Source organism: Balaenoptera physalus, assembly GCF_965194825.1.
Source record: "Balaenoptera physalus genome assembly, chromosome: 2".
Classification (NCBI taxonomy): domain Eukaryota; kingdom Metazoa; phylum Chordata; class Mammalia; order Artiodactyla; family Balaenopteridae; genus Balaenoptera; species Balaenoptera physalus.
The window spans coordinates 8,625,860-8,646,804 of NC_138883.1; the positions used below are offsets into that span (position 1 = coordinate 8,625,860).

At 37.0% G+C, this 20,945-nt stretch overlaps 1 protein-coding gene across 13 annotated transcripts in view; it reads right to left on the minus strand.

Moving 5' to 3' along the window:
* Positions 1 to 20,945, minus strand: part of PAPOLA (poly(A) polymerase alpha) — a 58,670-nt gene that overhangs the window by 35,438 nt on the left and 2,287 nt on the right. For 8 of the 13 annotated variants that reach the window (XM_082450746.1, XM_082450742.1, XM_082450739.1 and 5 more), the window contains exons 2-6: positions 8,462 to 8,647; positions 7,869 to 7,935; positions 2,915 to 2,996; positions 1,179 to 1,288; positions 669 to 722 (exon numbers count right to left, since the gene is read on the minus strand). In XM_082450746.1, the coding sequence (XP_082306872.1) occupies positions 669 to 722; positions 1,179 to 1,288; positions 2,915 to 2,996; positions 7,869 to 7,935; positions 8,462 to 8,647 (499 nt within the window). Of the gene's footprint in view, positions 1 to 668; positions 723 to 1,178; positions 1,289 to 2,914; positions 2,997 to 7,868; positions 7,936 to 8,461; positions 8,648 to 12,655; positions 12,712 to 20,945 lie in introns of all 13 variants that reach the window. The other 5 variants (XM_082450743.1, XM_082450740.1, XM_082450736.1 and 2 more) reach the window with 3 other exon arrangements.

Below are 20,945 nucleotides of genomic sequence, written 5' to 3' on the forward strand. Positions count from 1 at the left end.
CTAAGCCCATGCGCCACAACTACTGAGCCCGTGTGCTGCAACTACTGAGCCCATATGCCACAACTACTGAAGCCTGCATGCCTGGAGCCCGTGCTCTGCAACAAAAGAAGCCACCGCACCGCAACGAAGAGTAGCCCCTGCTCGCCACAACGAGAGAAAGACCGCACGCAGCAACAAAGACCCAATGCAGCCAAAAATAAAAACAAACAAATAAATAAATAAATTTATTAAAAAAAAGAATCTGAGCTCATATATCCTTCCCTATCAGAAAATATTTCAGCATACATGATATCAGGTCACAATTTTCTCTCAACTCTTAAATATTTAATTTAAATGAAGCCAAAGTTCTACTTGCAAAAATATAGTTATATTACCTTAATGAGACTAAAAGCATATAAAACCTGCATATGGAAAAACTATCAATTAAACTGTTCTGTAGCAGCCATTTCACAGTCAGTACATTTCTGTCTATATTTTAACTCCTGGTTTCACTAGGCTCTTTTTTAAAAGAGACTACAAAGAGTAGGCTGTCACTTCCATTTCAAAAGAAACTTAATTCGTATTAATATCATACCAACTCACCAATTATAAACCTTTGAAATAAATCAAGTTTTTAACCTACACCTATCAAAATAACACACAGTAAGAACTGTTTATTTGAACCTTACCTCTATCCCATCAAAACACAGTTTGATAACTGGTACAAATGCCTCTTCAACAGCCTGTGGGAAAATTTAAAAATCAGTGTCTCTGAAACTATACATTAGGGCTACACTAGCTTTAGTGCTCTTAAATGAATGCGGTACTGACATTGTTTAAACATAATTTACCACAACACCTGACAGAGACTAGGTTCTCAGTAAACAGCTTTAAGACTCGAGAATCCTAAGTCACACAAGCCTAGGTTCAAATTCTTGATCTCTGCCACTCGGATATGTGATGGTGGCCAAGTTGCTTAATATTTATTTTGTTTGCCTCATTTCCTACTCTGTACATGAGATTACAGATTTATGATTTTAGACTACTGTAAAGAATAAAACGCAAGCATACACATTAAGCTTAAAAGGGTCTGGCAAATTGCAAGAGTTCAATAAATTAATGGCTATACCATAAAACTCACTCAATTGACTAAACTGATTTTTATAACTCCTCCCCTTTCACTCTGAACATTTACGCACTCTTAAGTCTTTTACTTCTTCCTGTAATTTCAACTTATCATAGAACGAGGTGAAAAAGTCACTTCGATCAACATGTCTTGGTGCAACACACAACGCATCAATATCGGCACCTAAAAAAAAAATTAAGCCCATCAACCACTGGTTACTATTACAAGAAAATTATTTTGCATCGTATCATGGCAGTATTTGATGTTGAAAACCTGTTAACGTTACACTGATGAGCCTCTAAAAATGCACCCCTCTCCTTAAAAAAAAAATTACCAGTCAGTATAAGAAAAACATGACCCTAATTGATGGGAAATATTTTTTCCTGCAGCATTTTCTATTTGTAGTGGCCCAGGTGAACTGGGAGTCAAAGAAAGGTGACTCAGATAGGAACTCTTATGGTAAGAGAGGCAATTATGCAAGAGTACACCCAACATCTTGGTGTCGTTAGTCATAGCCACGTTCATTAGTGAAACAAAAAAATACAGTTATCATCTATACATTGTGACTGGTGTTTCCAGGCTCCTACCTGCACCTAAATGGGACCTATGCACTTCAAGAAGGACCAATGGCAAGGATCCAGAGGCAGACCATGGTAAGAACAGTTGTTATTAATTTAGTGCTTGATAGGAGGCCAGCACTGAGTACATAGGGAGAGCACAAAAAAGATGATTAAAATCAATAACTGGGATCATAAAAGGAAGAGATCAATATGGAATCTGGTCAACATAATCATTTTCTTAAAAGACTCAATACCTGAGGCACTAACTCTGAAGGCTATTTATCTGGCATATTCATGAAGGGGGAGAAGGGCATACAGTTCACAGGACACATCAAAAGCAAATGTACTACTTCCGGCACAGAGTAGTGGGAGATGGGGACAAGGAATAATGCCACAACAGAGAGAACCCGAGACCGGCAGATACTTTTAACAGAGGCTAGTGGCTAATGGTTGAAGAGTACAGCCTCGGACTGCCAGAGTTAGAATCCTAGCTCTGCCAGGAGACGGCTGGGAGCAACTGTTCAAGCTGTATTGCCTTTTTAAGTCTCAGACTCCTATTTGTTACATAAGAATAAATAAGATTATGAAGACCAAAAGCTTACTAACTATGCTCAGTAAAAAAGAAAGAGTTCAATAATGTTCTCTGCCATGATAACATTCTTACTGTATATTTATTTACACAAGGGAAAAGAACTACAAATGTAACTAAGAAAGTATTATTAGTGATTGTTACTGTGTTGCAGATACACGTTTTTTGGTTTGTTTTTTCCTTAACTATATTTCACGACTATAATACAGATTTTTTTCAAGCTTTAATTCATTTTTCTTCTGATTTCCAGAAGAAGATATCATTATTTTAATATTATTTTCTTATGATATTCTTCAGGTAGAGGAAATGATATACAGAGCAGCACTGTCCAAAGTAACTCCCCCATGGGAAAAGTGTACTTCATGCGCACTTTCCAGTATGGTAGCCACTAACCATATGTGATTATTTAACAATGAAAATGTGGCTACTACTACTGAGAAACTGAATTTTTTATTTTCCTTAATACTGCATTGGAGGGTACAGGTATGAAAGGTATCATTTTACATCTTTCTTCTTACCAAATTTAGGCTCCCTGAAGTACTCTCTTCCATGCAAACCTAAGCTGTATAATACACTGCAAGTAACTGAGATGGATGTGTCATTATAATTTTTTAAAAATTAAAAAGTATTCCTTCTCAAGATAATTAAAACAATATTTACCTTTTGTATGTACTCCTAATCTATAAGATCCAAATGTAAATATTTTTCCACCAACATTTTCAATTACAGATTGTGGAAGATTCTGTTGAAGCAAACAAAAAATAGTTATTTTGCCAGTGGAGCACAAAGGTAACTATTTCAAATAACACTGTACATTTAAACAAAAAAAAACCAAACCCAGGTAAGATTTCTATGCAAATTTATATAGAGGGTAAACAAACTATAAGCTCTACAAAATACCAGGTCTTCACAGATCAACCTAACTTGAAATTTAAGCAATTTTCAACTTTCAATTAGTGTTAGAATTTTGCCACATTTTTGGAAACTGCTATAAAGACTGTGGTAGAGGAGATCATGTGATTCCACAGAAGCAATGTTAGAATCAGGAATTTTATTCATGATAAGGTGCTGCATAAATCATGAATGTTAGAATATAACAAAAACACATTCTGATTGCTTAAAAGATCGTATTCAATGATTATACCAAGTATGCCACAGTACATTAGACTATAATTTTACTGCATCAAAAGTGACTTTAAGGCCAATAAGGCTACGTTTAATAGTTTAATAGGCTTTAGTGGGATGATTTTGAGCAGAACTAAACTTATTTATGATTTCTTAGAGTAGAAACACCAGGAATGAGGAGAAAGGAAAGCACTTAAAAATCATCTTCCTGGGGGCTTCCCTGGTGGCGCAGTGGTTGAGAATCTGCCTGCCAATGCAGGGGACACGGGTTCGAGCCCTGGTCTGGGAAGATCCCACATGCCGCGGAGCAGCTGGGCCCGTGAGCCACAACTACTGAGCCTGCGCGTCCGGAGCCTGTGCCCCGCAACAAGAGAGGCCGTGATAGTGAGAGGCCCGCGCACCGCAATGAAGAGTGGCCCCCGCTCGCCGCAACTGGAGAAAGCCCTCCAACAGAAACGGAGACCCAACACAGCCAAAAATAAACAAATAAGTAAATAAAATTTTAAAAAAAAATCATCTTCCTGACCCTGGTACGACTATAAAGTACTATGGAGAATACTTAACCGCCCTTGGTGTTAAGGATAATGCCTGTCCACAAAAAAAAAAAAAAAAACAACCAAATCTTAATGTGTGCTAGATCAATGTTTCTCTTTACTTTCTAATTCCTCAGTAAAGTCTTACTCAGTAGGAGAACATAAAAGAGACCACTCTTCCCCACCACCCTCCCAAAGTGACATAAATTGTTACTTCATACTCCAACAACCCTAAAAATAAATTGTAAAAGGCTCAGGGGATTCCCTTGTTTTTTAAGGGCACACTTAATCATTACTTATAGAAAACAGGCAATCTAAATGTGTAGTATTACATTTTTTAAAAGTAGACACCACCATCTCTTCCTATGTTTAGATATTTTAAAAACCACTTGTACAGTTGGCTTGGTTATTTAAATTAAGCCAGCAAGATGTGTGCAGAAATATGCCTACAAAGGAAGGTAGAAAGAAACTACCTGAGAACAACGTCCTGTGGACACCTCTAGTAAAACACAAACCTCTCGGATAGGCACCCTCCAGGAGAAGTGTCCAATGCAGTAGGCACTAGCTATGTTTCACTTTCACCTGAAATGCAGCTAGGGTGGCTGAGGAGTAGAATGTTTAATTCTAGTTAATTTAAACTGAAATAGCCAAGTGTGGCTGGTGGCTACTGTATTAGACATTAGTATGTTTATAGCTATTACAGTTGTAACCCAGAAATTAAGATTTCTTAATTAACATCACAGAAGAACTTTTCAATTGCAAATCTTTTTTAAGTCTCAGGATATTAGATGGCAAACAAATCAAACAACTTAAGTAAAATTCATATTTTATATAAATGTTCCCCAAAATATTAAAAATTAATTGTAACTATACATCAAAAACCAGTGGTTCTCGGGACTTCCCTGGTGGTCCAGTGGTTAAGATTCCATGCTTCCACTGTAGTGGGCGCAGGTTCAATCCCTGGTCAGGGAACTTAAGATCCCACAAGCCGCACGGCGTGGCCAGAAATTAAAGAACTACGTGGTCCCAAAATATCAACAGTGCCACCAAAAAAAAAATCAGTGGTTTGCTACTGACTTAACTGGAGATATTTTTGGTTGTCACAATCTGGGGAGAGCAGACAGGCAGCATCTAGTTGGAAAGGTGCTGCTTAACATCTTCCAGGACAGTCCCTAAAAAAGAAATATGTGAGGAATTCCCTGGTGGTCCAGTGGTTAGGACTCCACACTTTCACTGCCGAGGACGTGGGTTCAATTCCCTGGTCGGGGAACTTAAGATCCCACAAGCCGCGCGCCGTGGCCAGAAATGAAAGAACTACGTGGTCCCAAAATATCAATAGTGTCAACATCAAGACATCCTGTATCAGGTCTTAAAACCAAGCAGCTGAGGAAGAAATTCTCCCTAGAAAAACATATACAAAAGATCAAACTTGTAAAGCCTAACCCCTAAAGTCCCATTCTCTAACCAATTTACTACCTACTGAGTTAGGCTACAGAGAAAAGGACACAGGCAAATTTGATTAGGAATGAGCATTAATTTCATTAATCCAAACAATTTTTCTTACCCTCAAGAAAACCAGCAGGAAGAAGTGTATCAAGAGTTACCAGTTAGGGCTTCCCTGGTGGCACAGAGGTTAAGAATCCTCTTGACAATGCAGGGGACACGGGTTCGAGCCCTGGTCCGGGAAGATTCCACATGCCGCGGAGCAACTAAGCCCGTGCGCCACAACTACTGAGCCTGCGCTCTAGAGTCCGCAAGCCACAACTGCTGAAGCCTGCACGTCTAGAGCCCGTGCTCCACAACGAGAGAAGCCGCCGCAATGAGAAGCCCACGCACCGCAACGAAGAGCAGCCCCCGCTCGCCACAACTACAGAAAACCCACACACAGCAACGAAGACCCAACACAGCCAATTAATTAATTAATTAATTTTTAAAAATAGAATTACCGGTTAAAGAAACTAACTAGGCACTCAATTACTGAAACAAAACTATCAATGAGATAGTACTCTTGTTTCACATTAAATAAATCTAAGTTCTGGCCTTACAACAGTTTTCAACTTAAATGTCTAAGAAAAAGCCATTAAAAACAAAGCTGTGTTTCCTATACAAGATTAAAGAATCACTAAGTTCAATAAATGAGTAAAAATACTTAAACCTGGACATCCTTTGCTCAGCTCAAAAAGAAATTCTTTTCAAAATATCATTTTTATCAAAACTCTATCAATGACAAACATGTAGTATACATGGAGTCCCCAGTTTAGAATATTCTGGTTGCTAAAGTTTTAATCAGTTGCTTTGAAATATATATATACACTGCTTTAAGAAAACAATATTATAAATTTGACTAAAGCCAGAAGACTTTAACTTACTTTTCTTCTACCTTGATATCTTCTCTCAGGTTTTCTTCTACCTTTGGTTCTCTTACCATCAATTTTTCAGCTGTACTACAGACTAAATACGCATTTTGTACTACCCTGGAAAAATGACCACTAGTTACAGAGTTTTTTAAAACTGGCTTCTAAACACAACTTTACGAATACATTTCCAGAGAACAAACATATGGACACCAAGGGGAGAAAGTGGCTGGGGCGGGGGGGTGGTGGGGGGGAGCGGTGAATTGGGAAATTGGGATTGACATACATACACTAATAAGTATAAAATACATAACTAATAAGAACCTCCTATATAAAAAAATAAATAAAATAAAATTTAAAAAAAACACAAAAAACTACATTTCCTTTACCAGAAGCCTATTCATGGATTCAACAGTTGTATGATTTTCTTTTAAAAAGTTATTAGAGGGCTTCCCTGGTGGTGCAGCGGTTGAGAATCCGCCTGCCAATGTAGGGGACATGGGTTCGAGCCCTGGTCTGGGAAGATCCCACGTGCCGCGGAGCAACTGGGCCCGTGAGCCACAACTACTGAGCCTGCGCATCTGGAGGTTGTGCTCCACAACAAGAGAGGCCGCGATAGTGAGAGGCCCGCGCACCGCGATGAAGAGTGGCCCCCGCTCGCCGCAACTAGAGAAAGCCCTCGCACAAAAACGAAGACCCAACACAGCCAAAAATAAATTAATTAATTAAAAAAAAAAAGTTATTAGAAACTCAAAGAACGTTATTATAAAAAACTAAATAGATAATTCAGTTTGAGTCTAACATCTGAAGGCCTAAAAAATGCTCATTGTTGCAGAATTCCTTAAAAGGTAATGAGATTCTCAAATACTTAATAAACATGTTTAATACATTTTTTTTCCCTAAGTGAAGCAAATGTTTTACTGAAATCAGTTGTCAAACCACAATTTATCCAAATGACAATGTTACATTGTTCTTAAAAGAGTGGGCACAAATATGGCACAGACACAATCCAGCATCTATCAAAACACCATCTGTAAAGAACCTGACTTATTTCGTGCTGTGTGTGAATGTGGTCCAGAATATAAGGTAGACTCAAAACCAGTCAACTTTTTTCTTGATAACATGAAAAACATTTCACTACTTTGCCTCAAAATTAAGCACACTCATCTGTCTGTAACAACCGTGTTTAATACATTTTTAAAGCACCTTTTGAGGGAAACATTATTTCTGTGAAGCGTGTAAGTAATTACTGAGCTTTGAAGTGTTACAACCAAAAGTATTTATAAAATCACTGAATTCAGTTCAGTTTTTCCTGCTTTCAAAATAGCTAGGTACCGGGACTTTCCTGGTGGTCCAGTGGTTAAGACTCTGCCCAATGCAGAGGACTCGAGTTTGATCCCTGGCTGGGGGACTAAGATCCCACATGCTGCGCAGCGTGGCCAAAAAACCCCCAAAAAAACCCCCAAAAAAGCTAGATACCAAATACAAATTCTGCTGTCAACAGTCTAAAACACATTCCACATTCAAGACTCTAAATAGCTATATAAAACAATTGCTGCGTTCAGCTGGCAAATTACTTCCTATACAATTAAGTCACCTTACCTTGATTTCACTGATTTCTCGTATCCACTCTTTTACCAGGTTATTTAATTTTCCCAAAATTAAAATCCTGTTGATAGAGCAAATATCAATCAAGTATCAAGTTGTTTGTTATTCTAGATCACTACTAATTAAAATGAAAAAGCTTTCAATAGATGGCTTCCTAAATTTTAACCAGTTTTTAAGTTATCAGAAAGAAAGTTTATAGTAGTTAGCTATATGTAGGCACTGTTACACTGGGTGAGGCAGTCCTCTAGCTGAGCAAGGCATTCCCCTTTCTCCTGACAATGCTATAGTACTATACTAATCAAAAGTATCACAAATCAAAATTAAGGGAACAGAACTTTATATAGACAAAAAGTTTTTTCTACGTATCACTTGTTTGAAACAGACATATATTGGGGAGAATAATTCTAACTTGCTGAGTTCCTCAAAATTAGTTTATTATGTTAATAAAAAATGACAACTTAAAAAAAGATATACATATACACTAATATGTATAAAATGAATAACTAATAACCTGCTGTATAAAAAAATAAATAAAATTCAAAAAAAAAAAAGATATATACACACACACACACCCCACACACACTGACCTGCGCTGCAGTTCCTCTTCCTCTTCAAAAACGCCAAAAGGCTTCAGAGTCTCAATTAGTTTCTGGGTAAGCAGGCAGTCAGTCTCCTTGGGGGCTGCTAAGCTGATGGGAGAGGTAATGCCATAGTGCTTCTGTGGCGGCTGTGTTTGCTGTGATCCCTGCGTTGTAACTGGACTGCAAACAGAACTGGATAAAATTACTGTCAAAAAATTTCTACAAATTAAAACTAATCAGCATGACTAGAAAAAAATGCTTTAGTAAAATGCATTTCTAAACATAGTTGGTTCCCTGCCATACCCCAAAAAACTTTCAATACATTTTGTTTGCTTTAAAACAAAAACTAACACAAAAACTAAGTGATGAAAACATTAGTTCTCCTCCCACTCCAAGGATTTTAACTGTGTCACTATCTAAATATCTAAATAAACTATAAATAAGAATCCAGATCAGGGACTTCCCTGGTGGTGAGGTGGTTAAGAATCCGCCTACCAATGCAGGGGACACAGGCTCGAGCCCTGGTCCGGAAAGATTCCACATGCTGAGAAGCAATTAAGGCCGTGCGCCACAACTACTGAAGCCCACGTGCCTAGAGCCTGTGCTCTGCAACAAGGGAAGCCACGGCAATGAGAAGCCCATGCACTGCAACGAAGAGTAGCCCCCGCTCGCCACAACGAGAGAAAACCCACGTGCAGCAACAAAGACCCAATGCAGACCAAAAAAAAAAAATCCAGATGAAAAAAGAATCCAGATAAAATAAATTGCTAGAGAAAATGCAATCTAGGACATAGTGGACTTCTGAGAAATTTTACTTACTCCTTATTTCTTGAAAAGGAGCCAAAATCTATCAAATTGTTACTTCTAAAGAGATGAGGATAGATATAAAAACACTATTCTACCAATACAACAGACTCCCCAAATGGAATTTCACATCTGACTTGCAATGAATAAAACTCATAGATAACGAGGCAAATAACATAAACATAACTTGGAGGGGAAGAACTATATTCACACTAAGCTTGTTACAGAATTTTTGGTAAGAGATTTACACTTCAACAATGACTAGTCAAAAGTTTTTCCGTTTTAAGAGCAATTCCAGATTTTTACAACCAATAGGGTTTTAATATAACTGGTGAAAAGGTATGGCACGCTCTAAAGAAAGGCTTTAGGAAATTAATCGGACTCAATTATTTTTTGGTGAAACCAATTCTTGTTTTTTTCCCTCCCTTTTTAAATCGATGGACAGGGACTCTAAAGATAAGCAGCACAATCATTAACTAGAAACTAGCTGGTCAAATAACATGCAGAACCAGGTAAGGACTAAGGAAGACGCTAACATCTGAATCAGTTATCTGCCCCAAATTCTGTTCCTTAAGAAATAATTTATACACACACACACCTACTTTTTTTCAAGTTCTAAATATATATATATACTTTTAATTAAAGTACAATAATCTACTAAAGCAATAAGATGCCAGAATCCTATGGCAGGTAAGTCCCATTATGAATTTACTACCTATCCCTGGGTTCTGGTTTATCCTATGACTGCAGGACTATGTTTTATATTTTGTCTTCTGATATCAACAGAAAACCTAAGAATGCCAGGAAGCCCACAGTGTTTGTTACTAATTAGTCACTAGGCTGTATAGCATTTAATCAATGCTTCCTAAACTAGTTATACATTGTCTCAATTTTAATTCAGATTTTATAGTAACATTTGCTGAATAAATACGAGTCAGATTTATTATCTGACAGCAATTAACTTACGTCTCATCACTTCCTCCTACTACTTTAAATTGCACAGCTATACACGGCTATGATGTTAATTCAGAGCTGCGGATCCACGTGAGCACCAAGCAACCTCAAAAGACTAAATATCTTAATGTTCTATTTTTCAAATTTATGTAGCATCTCCCATGATGAGAATATACAAATTAACATTAAGTGTAAATGCATTCATAACATCTTGGTTAATACATATTTTCGTCAATCAGCAAATAGTTATCATCAGGTTCCACAAAGCTGACACCAAAAAGGTTGCCCTCAAAACTGCCTAACCATTTCTTCACATCATGCTCTAATAGACTCCAGATTCCAGATAAATTATGTATTAAGTTTAAAAAAATACACTTAACACATATCTTAGTATAATTATATTTTCTTGCATTGTTCATTGCTTCTTATGAGTTTCTCCAAGTAAACTATAGCCCTTCATGACCACCCCAGGATTATGAATACTTTTTATAAATGATTTTAACATAAGTAGAGCCAGATATGAAAACAAGTGTAAAATCCTTTCTAGCTAGACTTGGTTCATGCAAGGAGAGCTTTCAAGTGTAAACTGAATTCATATTTTCCTACCTTAAAATAATAAACCTCTATTGGATTGTTTCGTTTTGAGCAAACATCTGCATTCTTTTCCTTTCTGAAGGGGCTAAATTCATTACCAGTTGAGTTTGGATGATCACCAAAATGAGTGCCCATTCTCTGTGGGGTTAAGCTTTCTTGCAGATTCCCATTTTTTCTTTCTCAAATATTCAGGTTCTACATTGTCATACAAAAATCAATGCTTGGAAAGACCCTTGTCTACTTCAACTGTATTACCAGAATACTGGATATAGACTCAGATTTTTCTTTTTCTTTTTTAAATCAATTTATTTATTTATTTTTGGCTGCACTGGGTCTTTGTTGCTGTGCGTGGGCTTTCTCTAGCTGCGGTAAGCAGGGTCTACTCTTCGTTGTGGTGCACGGGTTTCTCATTGTGGTGGTTTCTCTTGTTGCAGAGCACGGGCTCTAGGCGCACGGGCTTCAGTAGTTGTGGCACAAGGGCTCAGTAGTTGTGGCTCACGGGCTCTAGAGCACAGGCTCAGTAGTGGTGGCGCACGGGCTTAGTTGTTCCACGGCATGTGGGATCTTCCCAGACCAGGGCTCGAACCTGCGTCCCCTGCCCTGGCAAGCGGATTCTTAACCACTGTGCCACCAGGGAAGTCCTAGACTCAGATTTCTAAATTCACACCAAGTTTGTCTACTTTAATTTGAAAAAAAAAAAAAAAAATTTGATGTCTACGTTAGTTTCCACATGAACATTTTGATGGGGAAACAAATCATACTCCGGTTGTAAATGTTTATTTATTCAAAATGTAGTCACATCATATAAAACCACATTTACTTGTCCCATCTAATTCAAAAAAGAACATTATAGGGGGACATTCCTGGTGGTCCAGTGGTTGAGAATCTGTCTTGCAATGCAGGGGACGCCAGTTCGATCCCTGGTGGGGGAACTAAAATCCCACATGCCTCAGGGCAACTAAGCCTGCACACCGCAACTACTGAGCCCACGTGCCACAACTAATAAGCCCACATGCCACAACTACAGAGAAGCCCATGAGCTGCAAGGAAAGATCCCGCCTGCCGCAACTAAAAAAAAAAAAAGAGAGAGAGAGAGAACATATGTATCACATATCTCTGTATGTATACATATCTAAAACAAGTTACATATAGAACATATACTAATTCAAAAACACATATGAAAAGAAATATAAGTAAATCACAATCAAATAAAAGAAACAAATACATGTTTTGAAAGGTACAAGATACCTGTGTCTCCAATAGAAATGGCTTAATCTTACGCTAAGTGGCTAGAATAGGAATTCTAGGCTGCCAGATGCTCTGAATGTCCAAAATGTAGAAATATTAGCTATGATTGAGCTTTAAATGGAAGAAGTCAAAATTTTCCATTTAATTTTTAATATTAGAAATTAAGTAGAGTGATAAAACAAGTTAAGGATCTTTTTGCTGCTGTTCTGTTTCTAACAAAACAAATATACACACTCCAATATTGGGTAATGTGAAGGATTCTGCTTTACAGACTTCCTCCTGGAACTATACACCAGACAGCTAGCTATCAATCCCAAGAATGCAAAGCTCTCCCTCAAATTCTTGAACACATGAGACACCTGCCCATGCCCGTCACTTTCTAGAGACATTTTTACCAGTATTTAGTTTTCTTCAGACATTATTTTAAAAATAACTTCTACAATTATATAAAACAATGAGAAAAAAAAAAACTAGATACAGAGCCACAGTATTTGTGATCCACTGAAATTTCTTTCTGGTTTTCAATTTAAATATCAAGAACAGTTGTGCTTTTCCTGAGTAACTGGCTCATTTTCATCTCATGAACATAGCTGTACTTACCTTTAGGCTACTGCCTGAATTCTTAGAGCAAAACTGGTGGCCATCCAGCAAGTTCTCTACAAAAATCCAAAAATCACTGTACTTCTGTAAGAACTGTTTTAGTACCCTAATTTCTTGCTGTTTTATATCTCTATCCTTATTCTCCCTTGTCATCCACCTTTAATGCAAATACCGTGCTACTTTTAAAATGTGACTAAAGCATTCTTAAAAGTCTCAATCCTTTCTGGGTCAGAGCAAGATATAAATACCTATACATACAGTACATATACGAATCTTGCCCCCCTCCAAAATTATAAAAGACAGCCAAACACTCCTCCCCCCACCCCACTTTTTTGGGAGTCAGGAGGGAGAAACAAAGAGGGCACAATATTAAATATTTTCAGAATTCTTCTCTCTCTTAGAACATAGGGCATTTTCTTTATAATATTTAAAATAATTTTCATCAAGGCAAAGCTTACCCAGGACATATACCCACCTTCCCTTTTTTATTATTATTATTTTTAATTTCAACAACATTCTATATAACAATTCCATTCCAACTACACTTGTTCTGCCTCTTGGCATCTTGGTCCCACTCTTTCTACTCCCCTGCTATGCCAGACTACCATTCACAGTGCTACCGAGTGTTACCTTCCTAACACACAGCTTCCTTAAAAACCCACATGACTTCTGGTAATGGCATTCAAAACTCTGTCCACAAAAACTGCTCTCAACCCGGAAGCAATCTGAAAAGAGACAAAGCAGGTCTGATTTCATTTCTACTAGTTATACCACTCTGGTTTCACTTCTGCCACTAGTTATGTGATTCTTGTTAAGTTGTAACTCTATGGATTTACCTTAGAATTTATTATATCTCTTCTCTACTTTGGATGGCAAACTAGAAATTTAAATACTATAACATGTTTATGACATGAAAGTCCAGTTTCCAAACACGGAAAGTTTTTAAACCAATACTCAAAAGAAAGGTCGGTCCATCCTTTCCTCATGCTAGGCTGTCTAAGACCTAACTCTACTTAGGATAAATATTTAGGTACTTAGAAATGGCAACATTTTTGTGAAATTGGCATATGACTGTAGGCTGCTTATTTCGGCCAGATACTTGTTTCAAAAGTTTAGGCATCCAGTTTAACCAATACATGTGCTCTGAAATATCAAGAACCACTTTGATTACAGTAACTATAAAGCTAACTCAAATAGTGCAAGTTCCTATGATTTGTAAACTATAGTTTAGTAGCCATACATTCAAATAGTCAAAGTATGATCAATCTTTGGGTATATCATATTGACGACCACTTCAAGTCAGTGAGGAAAGTTAAGGAATACTCAAATGAAAGACCTATATTAGTACCTGTTTTCACTAAGTGAATGAAATCCAAAGAGGATTTTCACTTTTACAAAAAAAAGGCAAAAAGCAAAAACACTCTTCGTTTGTTTTGCAAGCGGTTTCAGAGGCAGCGTGCGCCCCGAGTAGCAAGAGCGACGCTAACAAGCTTCCTCCCCAGGACATACGTATACTCAGCATCAAGCTACCATAGCCTGGAACTGTGTCTGTGAGCAGCAATGCTTTATCTCAATTTATTCTATGCATCTGTTAGCAAGATGTGCATAAGGTAGTTGCTTCTTCATTTCACGCCATTTTGGCTTACAAAAGCTTTCACAGGACCTCTCTACTTTTGGATAGGGAGGGAAACCTGTATTCTTAATATGTTCTTAAATCAACTTTTAAAAGTTTCACTGCAAATCAAGGAAGCACATTAAGACGATCACTTTTTCTGTCAGACTGGAGAAAAACAAAGCTGATGTACATCTGGTAAAGAATGAAAGACTTACTATAAACCTCCAACGCTGGCAATGGTGTAAGAAAATGAGCACTCTTATCCATCACAAAGGGTGTGAACATGGTATGTCATTTTAAAAAGCAATCTGGCAATATTCATCAAATTTTTTTTAAAGCTTATGTCTAGCAACTTCACCTCTAGCAATCTATCTTACAGAAATACTAGGACACAAGGACTCAAACTGAAGGCCCTGATGTTGGAAGACATATCCTCTTTAATTTTTAGACACATTTTTAGTATATTAAATGTGTACATTAAAGCACAAATTTCTACTGCTCCTGGGGTACGAATACAATGGCTTAGAAGACAGGCCAAATACGGGCCCAAAATCCTGTACAGCAACAATAAGCTTGAAATGAGCAATGTCTACCCCAGCATTATCCTTTATAGAGGGAGCATGCTTGGTATTTGTAAATAAATACCTCTCTTGACCCTACAGATTCTGGAAATTTGACCCTTCTTATAGGAATAATACAAAAGATACCCAAGGTTGTTCACTGGAGCACTGTATACAATGCACCAACAAACCGGAAACCACCTAAATATCCATTAATATAATATAGGACTGGCGAATTACAGTACATTCTTACAACTTAATACTATGCTATATAAAAAGAATGAGGTGGTTATCACATGTAGTAGCATGGAAACATGCCCACAATATGTCAGGTGAAAAAAGTTGTAGAATATAATTATGATAATAGCTAGTATTTATTGAAACCGCAACATATTCCAGTTAGTGTGGCAAGCACTTTACATTATTCCCGACTATTCCAACGACTCTATTCACTGGGTCAGGATATGATCTCAGGCATCTGACTATAATCATAAGCCTCTATACATCTTTCACAACATACAGTCTTGTACCTTTAAAAATTATTTGTGTATTATGTCTATACATGCATAGAAACACACCAAGCAGAATTGATTGGTGGAAGAATTTCATCTTCTAGGATTTTGTTTCCATTAAAGTACTTTTGCTAAAGTACTTTTAAAGATAAATATTAATGAAGTCATACAAAAGTTGAAAATCATCTAATTCTACTATTCACCATTAAGTTTGTGATAGTAAAGAGGCTAAAACCACCCCCTAAAACCATTCTCCAACAGCAAGGGGCAGCAAACAAATGTTCAATTTAAATCAATAATTACCTTTTTGATTATTAGCTTTGTAGTTTATGCTAATCAAAATGTTATTTTAAAGAACTGAAATAAAAACCTTAAAATGGATTTTTCAGTGTAACACTTTGTGATTAGAAAATTAAATACAAAGCAAATCATGATTTACAGCTCTAGAAAACTAGTAAAGCACCAAAGCTATCTATCAAACTTCATCAATCCAATTTTCCTAAAAGCATCTTTTCCTCATTTAAGTTATTTTTCCCAGAAAGTATATTATTAGGCTGAAATTTACTGAACTAGGATCCTAAATATGTATGAAAGACAATGTTAAAATCAGGACTACAAAGATAGTCTCTATCCTCAGTGACAATCTCAAATTTGGTCTGGGATTCAAATCTTTAAACAACAGATGAGTGCAAAGTAAAAGCTTAAAATAAACATTACAGAAACAAAGAATCAAGGATATACCAAAGGAAAAGGTTAAGGAGGTATGCACTCATATATGACTTGGAGAAGGGGAAAAGAGCAGTCTCGGCAGATGACTAACACACAAAGGAAAGGACAACAAATCACCAATGGTGTTTTCTGAAATAGTTAATATTTAACGACTTTCATCCCAATTTAAACAAAGCTCATGCTACTGATGAATCTCTGACTCCTCACATTGGGCATATGGAATTGGTGGCACGTAGTACTAAAAGGGTCAATTGCCTCAAAATGTATAGATCCTAGCCAACAGAAAACACTGTCATTTCTTGCTAGTTTTAGTCAGTGAAGTTAAAAACTGAAAGCTTAACTTACTTGATATTCTTCTTTAGAAGTAATCAGATAAATCACAGTTACACTTAATGGGTACATCCCAGGTGGTCCAGTAGTTAAGAATCCGTCTTGCAACGCAGGGGATGCCGGTTCAATCCCTGGTCGGGGAACTAAGAACCCACATGCCACAGAGCAGCTAAGCCCGCGTGCCGCAACTACTGAGCCTGCGCACCGCAACTACTGAGCCCGCATGCCACAACTACAGAGCCCACGTGCCACAACTAGAGAGGAGCCTGTGCACCGCAACAAAGAGACGGCGCACAGCAACAAAAGATCCCACATGCCACAACTAAGACCCAACATAGCCAAAAAATAAATAAATAAATATTTTTTTAAAAACCACTTAACGTATAACCACAGTATGCAATTTGATGTTTAAAGGCCTTGACCTTAAACGTAATGTGCCCATTCAAATTAAGCAGGAAAAAAGGACATTGAACAGAATAGGAATATGGGATCTCTCTGAAGTATCTGAATACGCATTAAATATTAATTCTTAGCAGAAATAATACAATCTCCTCTTTCACAAGAAGTTTAACACATATTTAAATTTTACCTGTAGCTTAAAAGTCAAGCATATAGTCAAGACAACGTATTTGCTCACTAAGACATTATTCTAAGGATGGCTAATTCACCCGCCACCCTATGTACTAAACATAGTTAGAACCTAACTATAGTCTTAAAATATGTATTCCAGGTGGATCATCCAGCTAATATTCAGCAAGCAGCAGCAGAGGCTAAAATATAGATGAAGCAATAGTCTACGCTCAAGGGGAATAAATTATGATGAATCCCAACGCCAAACTTTGGAAATAAAAGGTTGATTATACAGAGAAAGGGTACTTGTTACTGAATTGTAACAATGGCCAGGTTATTTTTCCTTCTTTCCTAAGGGCACTTCCAACTGTCCCTCTGCCCTCTCTCCAAGAGGGGCTAGAAGTAAAAAAACAAAAAAAACCACAAAAAACAGCCAAACCACAGCATTCCTGCATCAGTATTTGTCAAGCACAATTTGAAAATGAAAGAAATGTAACTAGAGAATCTAAAAAGTATAAAAATGTATCAGAAAATAGTCAAAAATATATTAAATCATAGTATTATACACAGGAAATGCAATTTAGATGTTTCTGATAACCAAAATGACAGGAACACTATTCTTAAATAAAAACTTATTTAAAACTATAAAGACTACTGTAAAATGCAAGAAGCTGGTTTCTGAACGAAATATAGAGGGAACAGAAATGTGAGAAAATTCTGTGACAGAAGAGAAATTAAAATATCAAATTTAAACTCCTACATTTTTTTCTTCTGCAAATCCTTAAATTTTCAAATGAGAATGCTATAAAATTCTGCAGACCTGCAATCCAACGACTAAAAAACAACTATCTTCCACACAACTTGATCTTGAAAATTAAGTATACTTAAGACATACAGACTCCCATCGAGCTGATGAAACATAGTTCCCAGCAAGATACACAGAAAATGGTACAGTACTAGAATGAGAATGAAACATGGAACCAGAGTTGAATTTGGCTGCAATCTACAACTTAGCACCCTTAAGACCCTAGAGGAGTGACGACTTTGAGCCTCACTTTACAAGAACTAATATCTCCTGCAATGGTGCTGTTTTATAAATCATAAACTCAGATTGTACAATTATTTAAAAGCTGCTGAATAATCAGAACGATGAACATACCAAGTAAAAGACATGCCTCTTCCACCAACCAAAAATGAAAAATAGCTGGGACTCCAACTGGCCTCATTTTGCCTTAGAGTAGCTTTCATAAACCTGCCTAGATGCAACTCAAGGAGAAATTTAATTGTAATGTTAACTTGAAGTAGCTTAGTTACCAAGGAATGGAATATTCTGATGAATCAAAACATTTTAAAAGTTGTATGTTTTCAAGCCAGAAGGCTTTGGGGGGTTGAGGGAGGGGGTGTCAGGGAGTGGGAACTGACTTACAAATTTACTCACATCCAATTATCTTCCCTCCCAACTTCTCCATCAAAAAGCATGAACCGACAACATGCTTAAAGTAAAATACCACATTTCACAACCATAACTAACATTTATTAAGCAGCAAGCAATTCATTACAAAATCTCTACATCTTAAAATCTGAGACTCAAAATCTCTCAGAAGTTACCTTTCAAAGGTTATCTAATACACTGTTTTTCATTGACAGCAAAAACTGTCTTTAAATCATGTGCGTGTCCATTCCTCCAGACCATTCAAAAACCACCAGAGATGCCGCACAGACACCACCACTGGAAACAGCGCAGCTTGGGACAGCTGTCAGCTGTTTCTATACATCAGTTTCTCGAACTTTTGGGTCTTAGGACCCTTTCACAACTCTTAAAATTTATTGAGGACTCCAATTACCTTTTGTTTATATGGATTATGTCTGGCATTATTTACTACATTAGAAATTACAACAGGGAATTTTTGTATAGTAACAAGAAATCTATTACATGTTAACATAAATGACTTTTTAAAAAATAACTGTTTTCCAAAACAAAAAACTTAGTGAGAAGAACAGCACTATTTTACATTTTTGCAAATCTCTAACTCTGGCTTAATCAAAAATAGCTGGTTCCCATATCTGCTTCTGCATGCAATCCCTTTTGATAAGTTGTTTTGGTAGATGCACAGGAATAAAACCTGGCATTACACCATTATAACTAGAAAAGAGTATTTTAATAGCCTTTTCAAATAACTGTGGATATTCTTCTTTGATATTACACCAAAATGCCACAAGTGGTAATTTCTTAGAGATTAGTTACAGTATGAAAGCAGAAACCACAGCAATAAACCCTTTGTACTCTTGCATTAAAATCGACTGGTCCACCTTGCACTTTAAATGTACCTTTACCCATGCATGATTTTATTACATCATGATTGGTGGTTTGGAAGATGTGGGTTCACTTAAGATATGCATATCTTCCAAATGTTGGCACATTATTATACAATATCAAAAAAAAGTTCACTAATATCACCATCAATCACATCAGAAACATTTTTAATTACTGGGAGGCTGTCAAGCTCACAATGACAGAAACAAGCATTCTAAAATTCTAATTTTTGCTTGAAAGCTCAAATTTTATCACTGGCCACAAACACTGTCAGTTGTTCTCCTTAAAGAGACAGGCTCCATTTTTCAAGTAAATGCTAAGTAGTCAAGTATGAACATCATAATTCATCAATTGTTCTTTCAGGTAAAAACAGAGCTCAATGAGAAAAGCACTAGCTTAGCTCACAAATCAATCATACATGTGCTCTTCGCAAAACAACCATCCTACTTTTTAGCATACAGCTTTATGTGTACTTCCCATTTTATCACAACATATTCAAAAAACTCAAGGGTGAAGACTTAATAAAATTAACATTTTTTTACTGCTTCATCAAGGACTTTTTTTTCAAACTGTGTGTGTTTGTGTGCATGTGTGTAGTGAAGTAATACAATGATAACTAGTAGAATACAGTGCCTCTGCCTTGATTCTTCCTAAAGCATCATTACCCACCACTGCTTTTGCACCACTGGTGCAAATGTCAAGACTAAAAAAGACATAACACCTCAATATTATGAAAAGTTTGGATTTTATGTACTCCCTAAAAGGTTCTCAAGGACCCCCAACATCGAGGCTTCTACAAATCACTCTGAGAACCACTGCTACACGATATTACTACCCACCAAAAGGTCCCAGTTCTACCTCTTATCACTCACTACATTAAACTACTCCAATTCCCTCTTTTTTTGTGACAACCCCAAAAATATGGAAGAAAAGCTATTGTCTCCCCCAAGTCTTGCTAAATACCTCTTCCAATAACATTCACCAAATGTGGCATGAATGCTAAGTCACTGATAATGTCTACTCCCCTTGAAGTCTTTTTATTACCAGTGTGATAGCTAGAACTGAGCTGATGCAAATAATGATCTGACCAGCACAGAGAAAGGCAGAAATTGGAATATAGTTCTCATACAGGTATTATACGCCGTATTAATGCAGTGGTTCTCAACAAGATTTTGGCCCCCAAGGTACATCTGGCAATATCTGGACACATTTTTGGTTGTCATTACCAGGACATGGGGGGTGGGACTCCCGCAATCTAGTAGATAGAAGTCAGGCATGCTGTTAAACACCCTGCAATACACAGGACAGAATTATCAGCCTAAAATGTGAATAGTACCACCATGAGAAATCTGGTATTAATGGATCCTAAGACTATCAAAAATTTTGGAAGCTTAATCACCATGGCTCTTAAACCATACCAGCTTTTCAAAATTATATATGCAATTACATATGCTTTTGGACAATATATGGAGACCTGCTCACAATGTTTTCTAACGACGTAACTTCAGTAATCTGTTTTGATTTCATCCATTCTGACAATTTACCTATACCTTAACCCCCCCACCCACACACAAAGACTTAACAGACACACCAAACAGGAAAGTGGAAGTCAAACACAATACAGTCTGGAAATCACAATTCAAAACATCAAAGAAATAAA